Below are 14,436 nucleotides of genomic sequence, written 5' to 3' on the forward strand. Positions count from 1 at the left end.
TGAAATATAAAGACAGAAATAACAACAATATAAATGTGAGACTTGTTACATCTTTAATGTGAATCCATAGAAAAAAATTTATAATTTAAAAGTGAGAACATTTTAAATAAACCCTACAAACCCCTGAATACAGAATGCTCACATGTTCCCAAACTATTCCTTTGTGGAAGCATCTTCTGACTTTCTTACAGCATTAAGTCTTTTTAAATAAGTCTTTGTTAAATTGACGCATCTAGACTTGGAATTTTATCCCACTTTTTTTGCAATGAAGTTCAAGTTCCTTTAGATCAAGTTCAAGTTCCTTCTCCTGTGCATAGCGGATTCCCCTTTTCTAAAGCCATGTCTTTGTTAATTGTGATGTGTGCTTTGGGTCGTTGTCATGTAAAATTGTGACACTTTTTACGTTTGGTAGAGGCGATAAGCGACGGAGGAGGGAAAACTCGTTTTTTACTATCACTCCTGTACACTACGTATCCCTAAACTTTAAAATTTGTACTTTTTCTTCTTTGCTTATCTTCATTTTCGTCACAATATTCGCTTTCTGGCTTTGCTTCGGCATTTAGCAGCGGCGTCTCGAGCTCGTACCTCAATTTTTTGCTCGCGTAACATAGCAAAAAATTTATCGAGTGGCCGCTCATATCTCGGAAAACTCGTACATTAATGCACTCGTAGGTCAAGGTACCACTGTGTGTGTGTGTGTGTGTGTGTATATATATATATATATATATATATATATATATATATATATATATATATATATATATATATATATATACAGCGGGGGAAAAAAGTATTTGACACATCAGCATTTTTATCAGTAAGGGGATTTCTAAGTGGGCTATTGACACAAAATTTCCACCAGATGTAGTCATCAAGCCAAATGTTGAATTCATACAAAGAAATCAGAACATTTAAGTATAAAAGTTGAGTCATGAATAAAGTTAAATGACACAGGGAATAAGTACTAAACACACTTTATTTAATACTTTGTAGAAAAGCCTTTGTTGGTGATTACAGCTTCTAGACGCCTCTTGTATGGGGAGACCAGTCGTCTGCATTGCTCAGGAGTGATTCTGGCCCATTCTTCCACACAAATTGTCTTTAAATCTTGAAGGTTCCTTCGGCCTCTTTTATGAACTTTGATCTTCAGTTCTCTCCATAGATTTTTTATGGGATTTAGGTCAGGTGATTGACTGGGCCATTCAAGCAACTTGATTTTCAGCAGATTCTTATCCAGAATGTCCAGGTACATTTCTTCATTCATCCTGCCTTCAATAATATGAAGTCTGCCAGTACCCCTTGCTGAAAAGCAGCCCCAAACCATGATGCTTCCACCCCCAAGCTTAACTGTTGCTTTGGTGTTCTTGGGTGGTGGGCAGTGCCATTTCTTCTCCAAACATGGTGTGTAGAATGACTGCCAAAAAGTTAAATTTTGCTTTCATCTGACCATACTATAGTCTCCCAATAATCCACAGGCTCTCTCAGGCTCCAAATGCTCTTTCGCAAACTTTAACCGAGCCTCAACATGCTTTTTGTTCAGTAATGAAGTCTTGCGTGGTGATAGTGCATGGATGCCATGGCGGTTCAATGCATTTCTTATAGTTTTCTTTGAAACAACAGTACCTGCTGATGCAAGGTCTTCCTGAAGTTCTGCCCAAGTGGTTCTTGGCTCTTGGCGAACTCTCCTGATTATTCTTTGGACTCCTCGGACAGGGATCTTACGTGGAGCACCTGATCGTGGCCGGTTTATGGTGAACTGATGCTCTTTCCATTTCCGGAAAATGGCCCCCACAGTGCTCACAGGAACATTCAGCATTCTGGAAATGCGCCTATAACCAATCCCATCAAAATGCTTTTCAACGATAAGATTACGAAGATATTGAAAGAGTGCTTTTACCCATCATGAAGTCTTTCCTGTGTGCCTCCTGGGTAATGAGAAGCCTTTCTAGGCCATCAATTAGGACTAAAGCAGCTGATATCAATTAGTACTGATAGGGGGCAGGGTTTCTCTCTCAATACTGACAGATTTCAGGTAATCTCCTGGCTTTCTATGCCATTTTGCACCTTGTTATCTTCATGTGTTAATACTTATTCCCTGTGTCATTTCACTTTATTTATTATGACTCAACTTGTATACTGAAATGTTCTGATTTCTTTGAATGAATTAAATATTTGGCTTGATGGCTACATCTGGTGGAAATTTTGTGTCAATAGCCCACTTAGAAATTCCCTTAATGATAAAAATGCTGATGTGTCATATACTTATTTTCCTCGCTGTATATTACATATAAAATTAGTGGTGGACGAACTACACAAAGCATGTAGGTAAAGTAGAGATACACTCAGTAAAATATGACACTTATAAATTCTCGTAAAACTGCTTCCTTTAGTATTTGCCTTTAAATGTGCTTAAGTTTCCAAATACAATAATTTATTATGGCTATAATGTTCCTATTATAATTTTTGATTAAGACACTTGCTAATGTTACTCATAGCGCACCAGTCTATTAATAGAATGATATTAATGAGTCAAACACTGATTGCTTTCTCATAAATTATTATGAGCCCAAAACCTTTTTAACTACTTTAAAAAAACATATACACACACAAATAAGACCACAGTTGATGTGGCAAGTTCGAGTCAGGAGTTTCTACCATCATTTATTACTCTCTAAATGTTCTGCTAGCTGTCGAACTGATGCTGAACTGTATGTTGGTAATATATTTCACATTGAAATGTAGTGATGTTAAAGTAAAAGTCTCCCCAAATGGAAATACTTCTGTAAACTACAGATATGTGAAAATGCTACTTAAAAACAGTAATTAAACAGCCATATTGTAAAAATAACTGGAAACAAAAGTGAGTACACCCTAAGTGATTGTACTTTTGTACATCACTTTGGATAAGGGTGTCTGCTAAATGCCGCAAATGTAAATGTAAGTGATAACAGCTGTAAGTCATTTAACCACTCAAAGCCACATGTCCTATTAATCAGGTTTATGTTTTTGTATTCTTGACAGGACCATACAGGTAGTCCTTGAGTTACGATGGTTCGGCGTACAAATTTTTCGATCTTACGATGACTATCGATACAAAATATATATTTACATTTTTGCGCAGCTGGGACACTGCCAGTGTGTACTCATCTCCCGCCTTGTGAGATGCCTTACTCTTACCAGCGGTCTACAGAGTTATGTGTTCTCTGTGTTAAAACTAATATTTTTTACTGTGTTTTTGGAGTTACAAAGCCGAATTTTACCTCTTAGTTGACACTAAAACAGAGCGCGTCCGGCTCCGCCACCCACTCACAAAACCAGAGCTTTTGCACGTGCCCATTGCCAAATACATATATACTATAAAGTTTATACATTATGGTACTGTAAATTGTTCTGTTTTGCTTATGTACTATAATTTTTTTTATTATGAACAAATTACAGTATACTACCCCATACATTCTTTAAGACTCCTGGGTAGGCTGGGTCATACAACCTGTATCTTGTATTAGAGCAGTTAAAAGTTAATGCTTTCATTACAATTCTTTTATCCTAAAAAAAGGATGTCCAACATGGCACCTCATGGCAAAGAAATCTGAGGATTTGAGAATTAGAATTGTTGCCCTCCACAAAAAAGGCAGAGGCTATAAGAATATTTGTAACACCCTGAAACTGAGTTACAGTACAGTGGTCAGGGTCATACAGAGGTTTACCAACACTGGTTCCACTCGGAACAGACCTCGCAAGGGGCCGATCAAAGACGTTGAGGCCTCATGCTGTGCGTCAGGTGCAGAAGCTGGCTTCAAAAAAACAGATGCGTGAGTGTTGCAGCATTGCTTTAGAGGATGCAGAAGTGGATAGACCAGACCATACGCCACACACTGCAACAAGTCGGTTTGCATCCCGTTGTCCCAGAAGGAAGACTCTTCTTAAGCTCGCTCAAAAGAAAGCCTGCAAACAGTTTGCTGAAGACAACCTGTCCAAGAGCATGAATGACTGGAACCATGTCCTGTGGTCTGATGAGACTAAGATTAACTTGTTTGGCTCAGATGGTGACCAGCATGTGTGGCTCCCTGTTAAGGAGTACCAAGAAAATTGTCTTGCCTTCAGTCAAGTATGACAATAATGGCTGTAGGTTGAGTTATTTTTAGAGGAGAGTAAATCTATACTGCAGTACATGCTACCCACTGACTCCCATCACACTGTAATTACCCAATCAGCATTGTGAGCATTGTGAGAGTGCTGTTAATTCTATTCCAGAACACGATAACACAACACTAATCACTGTAACACACAACTATGATCACTGTAACACATAGCACTGATCACTGTAACACCACAAAATAAGCACTTCTGGCACAGGCATAGTGTGTATGTATGTGTGTGTGTGTGTGTGTTTGTGTGTTTGTGTGTGTGTGTGTGTGTGTGTGTGTGTCCACACAAGTCCATCCTAACAGTTGTGCACTTTTTCTTCTCTGTTTGTTTTTCTTTTTGTATGTCCTCAATGCATGGACCATCAAAATCACCATCATCATCACTTCCTCTTCCCACCCACCTCCACACACATACGCCTAATTAACACATGCTCCACCCCTCACGTCCCTTCCACTCATTGCCCCCTGTCTGTGTGTTCTATGTGTGTTTGCGTGTGCACTGCATGGCTCGACCTGTGACCTTTGACTCCTGACCACTGACCTCAGGATCACTCAGGCACTCTGGGCGCTGAGGAGTTCAGGGCGTGTCTCATCAGTCTGGGCTTTGATATCGGAAACGACGCTCAGGTACACATACACACCTTCACACACTCCAGAATCCTGCGATTAACCTTCCACCTCTTCTTGTTTTTGTACCTTCTTCCTTTCTCTTTTTTTCTTTTCCTTTCCCTCTCTCTGATGTTCTTTCTCTCTCTCTCTCTCTCTCTCTCTCTCTCTCTCTCTCTCTCTCTCTTTCTCTCTCTCTCTCTCTCTCTCTCTCTCTCTCTCTCTCTCTCTCTGTGGTAAATCTTGTTTCTGAAATTATTCTGAATTCCTGACTTTCTTCCTTCTTCCACTTGTTTCTTCCTTCTTCCTTCCTCTTTGCTTCTGGTTCCTGGCTCTTTTCTGGCTCCTTTGTCCCTCGTGGGCTCCTGTAGAAGAGAACAGGCTTGATGGATGGAGAGGATTTCCGCACCTGTCTCATCTCCATGGGTTATAATATGGTAAAGCAGAGCATTGTGTCAGAGCTACAGACTGTCCACCTACACTTTATATCACTTTATGATTATTATTATTATTATTAATAATAATAATAATAATAATAATAATAATAATAATAATAGTGATTTTTTACATTATTATTATTTAATAGCTTATTTAACATAGTTTTTCATCACATTCTTTCTTCTCATCAAGGTTAGCCCTGAGATGTGCTGTAGAAATAGAATTTTATTTCATATCAATTCAGTATAAATGTATTCTTTATGAACAAGTTTAGCAAAGCAGCTGTTCACTATACTAATGGAAGCTCCACAGTGTCCCTTCACTCCAGATGAAGTGAGTCAGTTGAGATGTGTTTGGTGTGTCAAGACTCCTTCTTGGCTCAGTCACATCTCACTGATCCACTGCATCTGGACAAATGTCTCACTATGTGGTTTTTACTTGCACATAGAGTCATTTATGGATTATGAATAAGGAGTAATGTGTTGTGTAATGTGTTGTGTAGGGTGAGGCAGAGTTCGCTCGAATAATGAGCATCGTGGATCCTAACAGACTCGGGGTTGTGACGTTCCAGGCTTTTATTGACTTCATGTCTCGAGAAACAGCTGATACGGACACGGCCGATCAGGTCATGGCTTCCTTTAAAGTGCTGGCTGGAGATAAGGTACACAATAACACTACACTACGCAACACTGTACTGTACTACATTATACTACACAACACTGTACCGCATTATACACTGTACTATAGTACACAAAACTGTACTGTACTACACTATACCGCAAAACACTACACTATACTATATTACAGTACTACAGTATAATAATAAGTATACTACACAACATTATTTTTAGAATCAGGTTTATTGGCCAAGTGTGTTGACACACACAAGGAATTTGGTTTCAGCTGTTAGTGACTCTCAAAGTACAGACATAAATAACACTATACATTTAGCTTGGACTATACAATAAAAAACAGACAAGACAAGACAAAACAGTCTATACAAGACAATACAGACAATGTGAGACAATAAAGACAGTCTGAGGATTAATTAGGGACACAGATTATATGACAGATCAGTAATGTACATAAAGTGTGAGTGCATGATGCAAATAACCGTATTGTGCGTCAGGTATGATAAAGAGTTACTTTAAATCTTTGTACAAAATACAGCAGCAATAGTGTGTGTAACATATGCGGATGATGTGATAACTGACAGTTCTGATAAGGCAGTACTTATAGATATGAAGCAGGGAATATAATTATTAATGAGGGTGATTGCCTGGGGAAAGAAAATGTTCCTGTGTCCGGCGGTTTTGTTAAACAGAGGTCAGTAGCGCCTGCCAGAAGGGAGGAGCTGAAAGAGGTTACTTACCATCCCAATTCCAAATAAATTTCACACTGTGTAAAATGTAAATGAAAACAGAATGCAATGATTTGCAAATCAAAAATTTTATTCACAAAAGAACATAAAAATATATCAAATGTGTAAACTGAGAGAATTTAACATTTTACAAAAGAAAATAAGGTAATTTTAAATGTAATGACTGCGACACGTCTAAACAATGTTGGGACAGGGCAACAAAAGTCTGAAAATGTAAATGTTATTCAAATTAAACGGTTGAAGACACATTTTGCAACTATTAAGGGTATATGACAGCAGGTCAGTAAGAGGATTGAGTATAAATAGTGTATCTTAGAGAAGCAGAGTCATCAGAATGAAAGAGGGGCAGAGCTTCACCAGTCCCTGAAAGGCAAAGACTGTGTCTACAAATTGTGGAACAGTTTCAGAATAATGTTCCTCCACATCAAATTGCAAAACAGTAGAATATCTCATTTGCAGTACATAATATCATCAACAGTTATGAAGGGTCTGCAAAAATCTGCACAAGGGATAAGGGCAAAAGTAGATATTGGAGGGCCGTGATCTTCAGGCCCTCAGGTGGCACTGCATTTAAAGCAGTCAATATTTTGTTATGAAAATCACTGCATGTGCTGACTATAAAAAAATAACTTTCTTTCGGCTTCTCCCATTAGGGGTCGCCACAGCGGATCATCCGCATGTTTGATTTGGCACGTTTTTACGCTGGATGCCCTTCCTAACGCAACTCTCCCCATTTATCCGGGCTTGGGACCGGCACTAAGAGTGGCTGTGGTTGGTTCCCTGACCGGGGATCGAACCCGGGCCGCAGCAGTGAGAGCGCCGCATCCTAGCCACTAGACCACCAGGGACCCTGCATGTGCTCACTATCAACTCCAGAAATCATTGTCTGTGAACACAGTTTGCCATGTCATCCATAAATGCAGATTAAATACCTATTATTCAAAAAAGATGGCATGTGTTAAAATGAATGCCACCATCCTTTTTCGGCCAAAGCTCTTTAAAAATGTACTGAGGCAAAGGGAAAAACTGTTCTGTAATTAGAGTAATCGAAATTTTAATATCTTTTTGGAAACCATGACCACAATTGACTTATTGGTTAAGGCTCTGGGTTACCGATCAGATGGTCAGAGTTTCAGGATCATCAATCTGCCAATCTTGGGGCCCCTGAGCAAGGAAGTTATCCCTCAGTGCTGCAGATGGCTGAGCCTGTGCTCTGACCCCAGCTCCTAACATTACTGGGATATGCAAATAAATAACTTTACTGTGCTGTAATGTACTAAAAGCATAAAGCAGCACCACCAATTTTTTTTATGCCCGTGGAATGGCAGCTTGCACCTCTGGAAAGGTTCCATCATAGCTGAAAGGTATATACAAGTTTTAGAGCAACAAATGCTTTTATCCAGAAAACGTCAGGGAAGGCCTTGCATAGTCACGCATAGTACTAACTGCATATTGCTTCTATTACAATGCCATGAGCCCTGGTACTATACTGCACTATACTGGTACTATACTGCACTATACTGTAGTACATAACTCTGCACTATACTCTAGTTCACTACACTATACTATAACACTGAATGTGAACTGTGTGTAGAACTACATCACAGCGGAGGAGCTGAGGCGTGAACTGCCCCCTGATCAGGCGGATTATTGTATCTCACGCATGGCACCCTACAGAGGGAGTGATGCCGTGTCCGGGGCCCTCGACTACATGTCCTTCTCCACCGCCCTGTACGGAGAGAGTGACCTCTGACCTCTTCACCTGGAGTCAACTTGCCTTCTGTTTATCTCTCTCTCACACAACACACACACACACACACACACACACACACACACACACACACACACACACACACACTCCTGCTCAGTATCTGCTGAGCTCACTGTGCTGATCTGAGACCAGGCCCAAGTGTCCATGCAGTTTATTTATACCCTTTGTAGTAAACTAGTGGAAGGAGAAGTACAGAGAAATGTAAGGAGCATTAGGAGAACCCTAAGGAGCATATATACCCTGAGGATATCCTTATCCTATGGAGGCGCATCCATACTCTGAGGAGCATTCATAACCTGAGAACAGTCATAGCCTGAGGAACATTCATACTCTAAGGATAGTCATACCCTAAGGATTGTCAGACCCTGAGGAATAATTATACTCTGAGGATAGTTTTACCATGATAAGTAGTTATTCCCTGAGGAGCATTCATACCCTGGGGGATAGTTATACTCTGAGGATAGTCATACCTTGAGGAGCATTCATACTCTGAGAATGGTCATGTCCTTAGGATAATCACACCCTGAAGATAGTAATACTTTGAGGAAAATCATAATCTGAGAAGTAATGGTTCCTACATACTAGGTAGTGTGTTATAAAAGCAGAAAGGAGAGCTTCCAATGGGAGCTGATAGTTGAGCATGTCACAGGATTCGTACCTTAAGTAGCAAACGTACAGGAAGCCAGGGATCAGAGTAAATGATTCCCTAAGAATTATTTAGTGCACTATATTGTTACACTGGGAGCTAAATTGGACAGTTACACAGGGAGTAGATCATGTAGTGCACTACTGAGCAATTTATAAAGAATTTAGAAACAGACCTGAATCCCAAATCCTTACAGTGATCTATAGTGCACTTGTGTGTAGGCAAAATCATTTCATACTCTGTGTAGAGCACTTATACAGAGAGCTAAATATGACTACAGGTGAATAACACACTGAGTGTATAGTGCACTACATAGAGTGCCCTTGTGGTGTAGTGATCTCAGATCAGCGAGTGGGCATGTCTCAGCATTGCTCTGCGACGCACAGTCAGATTTTGTACGCCAGTTTATACCCTGCCTTCCAAACCCACTTCCTGTTTTGTTCTGTTTCTGCTTCTGCAACACAAATATTCTTTCCCTGGCTTTTTTGTACACACGGAGAGAGAGAGAGAGAGAGAGAGAGAGAGAGAGAGAGAGAGAGAAAATCTTCTGTTTTTATTTCATATTGTTTTTTCTCTTCATAAAAAATAAAAGTGAACATATTTTATTATACAGAACCAAAAAAGTATTTTTCTTCACTTGGCTTAAATAAAATTTAAATACATTTTAAAAAATGATAACTGGTTGTCCCTTGAGTCTTTCCATATAGTATGTGTGTGTGTGTGTGTGTGTGTGTGTGTGTGTGTGTGTGTGTGTGTGTGTGTAAAGCTTTTTAAATGTTTATTGAAAATATATATTTTAAGCAGGAATTGAATTATTATTATTATTATTATTATGCTTGAGTCACATGTTATTAATCACCTCATGCCGTATAAAAACCATACCATTAGACATTATACCAGACGATGTGTTCAGGTGGAGTTTACTCTAATTTCCTAGTGAGGTATTCACATAGTACTTCTAAACAGTGTAAAATCTTTCTGTGTGGCTTTAAGATTTTAAATAAATATTAATTAAATTTTTAAATATACATATATTTACATATACAGATGAAAATGTTACCTCGGAGTGATGTTATCACAGACCATTATCTTAACACACTACCGTTAGAGCAGATTAGCCATGTCTCACCACATTATTGACTTGTTAGGACAATTGTTCCAACCACTAAGGACAGATTAAAAAGTAACCTGCCTCATTTATCTCAACATCTTTCTAAACCCTGACAGCATCTCGTGTTCCAGTCTCACCTAAAGCTCCACAATTACAATGCTTTACAAGTAATGGACAAGAAGAGCTATGTGATCTTATCACCACAGCTAAATCAACAACATGTCTGTTAGATCCCATTCCAACTAAATTACTAAAAGAAGTGTTAATTACAGCTGATGAGCTTCTTCTCAATATTATTAACTCCTCGCTATATTTAGGTCACGTCCCTAAACCCCTCAAGTTGGCAGTTATTAAGCCTCTTAATAAAAAAGATACCTAATTTGGATCCCAATCAACTGAAATTACAGACCCATTTCAAACCTTCTGTTTATGTCTAAGATTTTAGAGAATTTTGCTCCCTCATATGAGAAAACAATATCTTTAAAGAGTTTCAGTCAGATTTCAGTCTAGTTAAAATCACAAATGACCTGTTTTCAAAATTACTTCGGCATTTAGGAACAGGCATAAAGTTTGTTTAAATCCTACCTGTCTTATTGTTACCGTTTTGTAGATTTAAATAGAGAACTATCCAGGATAATGCAAGTAAATTATGGGGTGCCACAAGGTTAAATTCTAGGACCCATGCTTTTCAGAATATACATGCTTCTCTTGGGAAATACTATTTGAAGGCATGGGATTAGCTTCCGATGTTATACTGATGATAAACCAGTTGTATATCTCATCAAAAACATCTCAATTAACCAGGATAATGGAGTGTGTTAAAGAATAAAAAAAATAGGATGATGCATAACTTTCTATTATTAAATTAAAGACAGAGATATTGCTTGTTGGCCCCAAAACCAGTTTACAGAAGCTCCAGCAATTCAACTTGCATTTTGAATGATGTACTGTAACTACTAGTTCAACAGTAAAAGACCTTGGATTTTTTTAAAAAGCAACTTTTTTTTTTTTTTTTTTAAAAGCATAGATCAAAAACGTATATTTTTAGCAAGGCCTACACATAACACATATCACATATCATAACCTCACAAATACAGAAACAAATAAATAATATTGGTGTTTATGCTTAATGGGATTATAATCTAATTTGGAAAACCCTTTAAGAAACTGGAACCTAAATAAAAGCGGAACCTTTTTTCTCCTCGCTGATGTACACGGAGCATTTATACGGTGCGATGCGTTAGCGCAGACTGAACGTCTTCATTCACGATATAAATTCTTAAGGGAGGGTAATTCGTGGTATATATAACATTGTTCGATTTGTAGATTTCGCACAACAGACATTTGCGCTAATATCATCGCAATATTTTTTAATCTGACATTATTTGCAGGCTTTAAAACGAGTTAAACGGTTACAGAAACTCCATTTCCCGAAATTCCCCTACTCATGTGCAATAGATTTGGTATGCGCTAACTCCTCTGTTGCGGCTACCGTGTCACTAAGATACATTATATTGTTCTTAGAAGAATCAAAGCAAATATTTTAGAATTATTCTTTTCATGTGATATTTACGATAGGCATTAAATGTGGTGTAGTGTAGAACAATCATCGCCCAGGCCGAGCCGCGGTGCATTGTCGGTGTAACGCAAACATGGCGGCGCCCGTGTGGAGATGTTAAGCGTAACCGGAGATAGAGTGTGCAAAGCTCTGTTTTGGTAGTAAACATGTGGAAGCTGATAAATAAGCTACAGAAGAACAGAACACTGAGATACGGAGTGCCCATGCTGGTGAGTTATTGAAATTGTACACATTTTAACACAACATTCGGTTTCATTTATACAAAACAAATGGAGGATCATGGATGGACTGAAAAGCTTTCAGGTGTTTCATTCAGATTTATTTCACACTTTACGCGAGAATCAGATTCACTAAACATTTATTCTCAGTCTCAGTTACTCAACAATCAATAACAAATTAGTAATCAAACAGCAAGGACTTAATAACTAATCAACAACAAATCCGTAAACATTCTACAAACATTTAGCAATCAATCAGCAAACAGCCAGCAATCAATCTGTAACCAATCAACAATCAGTCAAAAGCCAGTAATCAATTAGCAGAGGTGGCAAAAATACACACATCCTTTACTTAAGTAGAAGTACAGATCCTCATGTTTTAAAATAAAGTGAAAGTAAAGAAGTATTGGCTCTGACATGTACTTAAGTAAAAATAAGTTTTACCTGTGTTAGTGTCACACTGGTAACTGGCCCTCACATCTAGATAGATAGATAGATAGATAGATAGATAGATAGATAGATAGATAGATAGATAGAACCTTATCATTGCATTGTACAGGTACAGAGCAACGAAATGCAGTTTGGCATCCACCAGAATTGCAAAAAGTAGCAAATAGCAAAAAATAACAGTGCAGAGATGTGTGGACATCATTATGAAGTACAGATAGATGTTCTAAGGCTATGGCATTGAAGAGGAAATGTGCAGATAGGCAAGCTGAATAAACAAGTGTCTATATATATATATATATATATATATATATATATATATATATATATATATAGTATATAAATATATAAAGATACATATAAATAAATAAAAAAATAGTGCAGATGTAATGAGGAGTAAAAAAGTTATGCTATGTACAATTGTACAGAGGTTGTCAAACAAAATTTTAATATTTAATCGCAACTAAATCGCACATTTCTATCTGTCCTAAATGTACCATATATTAATACTTCCTGTTTTTAATACTTTAAGCAACATGAACATGGAGAAATATGGATGCAACATAGAGCATGAAGACAACAATTCTTTTAAATGTTTTAAAGTAATAATGATGGTTTAAATTACGTAAATCATCAGGACACCAACCGGAACCTTTGCTATGTTTCCACACGGACAGAGTAAATGAGGTGATACCGGAGAAACTGCACCTCTTCAAGAAGCTTTTATGTATAATCATAGACATTTTACATGAATGATGTATTGTTTTTATTTGTACGATCAATAAAGACAGTAATTTAAGTTCGTTTCGCTGTTATGAGGGGAAAAACCCACAAAACGCCACCCAGAGTTTTAAGTGTGTAAAACAAGGCGGATTTGGTGTTTGATTTGAGACTTGGCGCAAAAATAAAACAAAAGTTTACGGATTAAAAATATTTTTCAGTGAAGTTTATTTATTTATTTTATATCTAAGTAAAGAAGGGACGCCATGAATAAGTGTATGTTTTGCTGGAGGATTTAATTTCGCCTCTTTTATAATTAGTTATTTAAGTATTTATATTTTTTATAAAAATGGTAAAAACAGAAATGCGCGCTGAATTAATAGCGCGGTAATGAAATTTAGTGCTGTTTAAAAGAATTTAGTGCTGTTTTTTTCTCAGTCATGTTTACATCACTGACTCCCTCTGTCTCATCCACGTTAGCTTTACTTCTTGTTGCTTTCTGCCTGCTGATTCTTAGCTTCGTAAACTAGTCTACATCTGTGGTGAGTAAGAGTCAGGAATTTATACACCAGTGGATTGAAAAAATGAGCAATGACAGGAAATCGGTTGATTGGCTAAAATCGGCGCGCAGCGAAAATACAAAAATATTGATATTTCACCAAATCAATGGATTAAAATTAAAGTAACGAGCCGGTTTTGAAAATGCAAAAAGTAAAAAGTACAGATATTTGTGTAAAAATTTAATGAGTAAAAGTAAAATGTTTGAAAAATGAATAGTGGAGTAAAGTACTGATACCAAAAAAATCTACTTAAGTACAGTAACGAAGTATTTGTACTTCGTTACTTCCCACTAGTTATCGATCGGTAAACAGCCCGGCGTGAGAATTCCAGAGTTTATACAAAAACACCTGAAACTGAAATACTACAATGCTCTGTTCTTAATGAATAAATAAAAATAGAGCTGATCCTTAAAGAACATTAAGTGCACTAGGTAGGGTTAGTGATTATTGAGACTGCAGTGGGGTATGTATATAGTATAATAAATCTGTCATATTTATTACAATTAAAAATGGTTCTTGTGTAAACGAAGTACACTAGGTAGGATGTAGTGAGCCTTATTCACGATTCGCAGTAATGGTCTGTCACATGGAGGTCTATATTTATTTGAATTATTTCATTTTCTGTAACATTTATGTGTGTATGTAGCTGCTTGTAGTTGGAGGATCATTCGGTCTGAGAGAGTTCACACAGATTCGCTACGATGCTCAGAAAATAAAGAAGAAGGTAAAACACACACACACACACACACACACACGCGCAAACATAGAGGAGTTTAATGTGTTCGTGTTAAAAAAACAATGTGCTGTGTTA

At 37.6% G+C, this 14,436-nt stretch overlaps 2 protein-coding genes and 1 long non-coding RNA gene across 11 annotated transcripts in view; 2 read left to right on the forward strand and 1 right to left on the reverse strand.

The window, feature by feature from the left end:
* actn1 (actinin, alpha 1) overlaps nt 1–9,668 on the forward strand; it is a 37,211-nt gene extending 27,543 nt beyond the window's left edge. For 2 of the 6 annotated variants that reach the window (XM_083539913.1, XM_083539912.1), the window contains exons 19-22: nt 4,695–4,775; nt 5,126–5,191; nt 5,695–5,853; nt 8,168–9,668. In XM_083539913.1, the coding sequence (XP_083396039.1) occupies nt 4,695–4,775; nt 5,126–5,191; nt 5,695–5,853; nt 8,168–8,326 (465 nt within the window). In that variant the 3' untranslated portion in view covers nt 8,327–9,668. Of the gene's footprint in view, nt 1–3,021; nt 3,058–4,694; nt 4,776–5,125; nt 5,192–5,694; nt 5,854–8,167 lie in introns of those variants that run through there. The other 4 variants (XM_083539915.1, XM_083539916.1, XM_083539914.1 and 1 more) reach the window with 3 other exon arrangements.
* LOC310725309 lies at nt 8,441–10,155 on the reverse strand. Its single transcript, XR_014533302.1, has 2 exons — nt 8,658–10,155; nt 8,441–8,622 (listed from the first exon to the last, which is right to left on the reverse strand). It is a non-coding gene; the product is annotated as an uncharacterized lncRNA (long non-coding RNA).
* Nucleotides 10,156–11,308: 1,153 nt separating this feature from the next.
* The window catches only part of cox16 (cytochrome c oxidase assembly factor COX16), a 3,696-nt gene continuing 568 nt past the window's right edge, over nt 11,309–14,436 (forward strand). Inside the window, exons 1-3 of one of the 4 annotated variants that reach the window (XM_083540169.1) lie at nt 11,309–11,331; nt 11,703–11,889; nt 14,272–14,349. In XM_083540169.1, the coding sequence (XP_083396295.1) occupies nt 11,827–11,889; nt 14,272–14,349 (141 nt within the window). In that variant the 5' untranslated portion in view covers nt 11,309–11,331; nt 11,703–11,826. Of the gene's footprint in view, nt 11,890–14,271; nt 14,350–14,436 lie in introns of all 4 variants that reach the window. The other 3 variants (XM_083540167.1, XM_083540168.1, XM_083540166.1) reach the window with 3 other exon arrangements.

Source organism: Silurus aristotelis (genome assembly GCF_946808225.1).
Source record: "Silurus aristotelis genome assembly, chromosome: 4".
NCBI lineage: Eukaryota > Metazoa > Chordata > Actinopteri > Siluriformes > Siluridae > Silurus > Silurus aristotelis.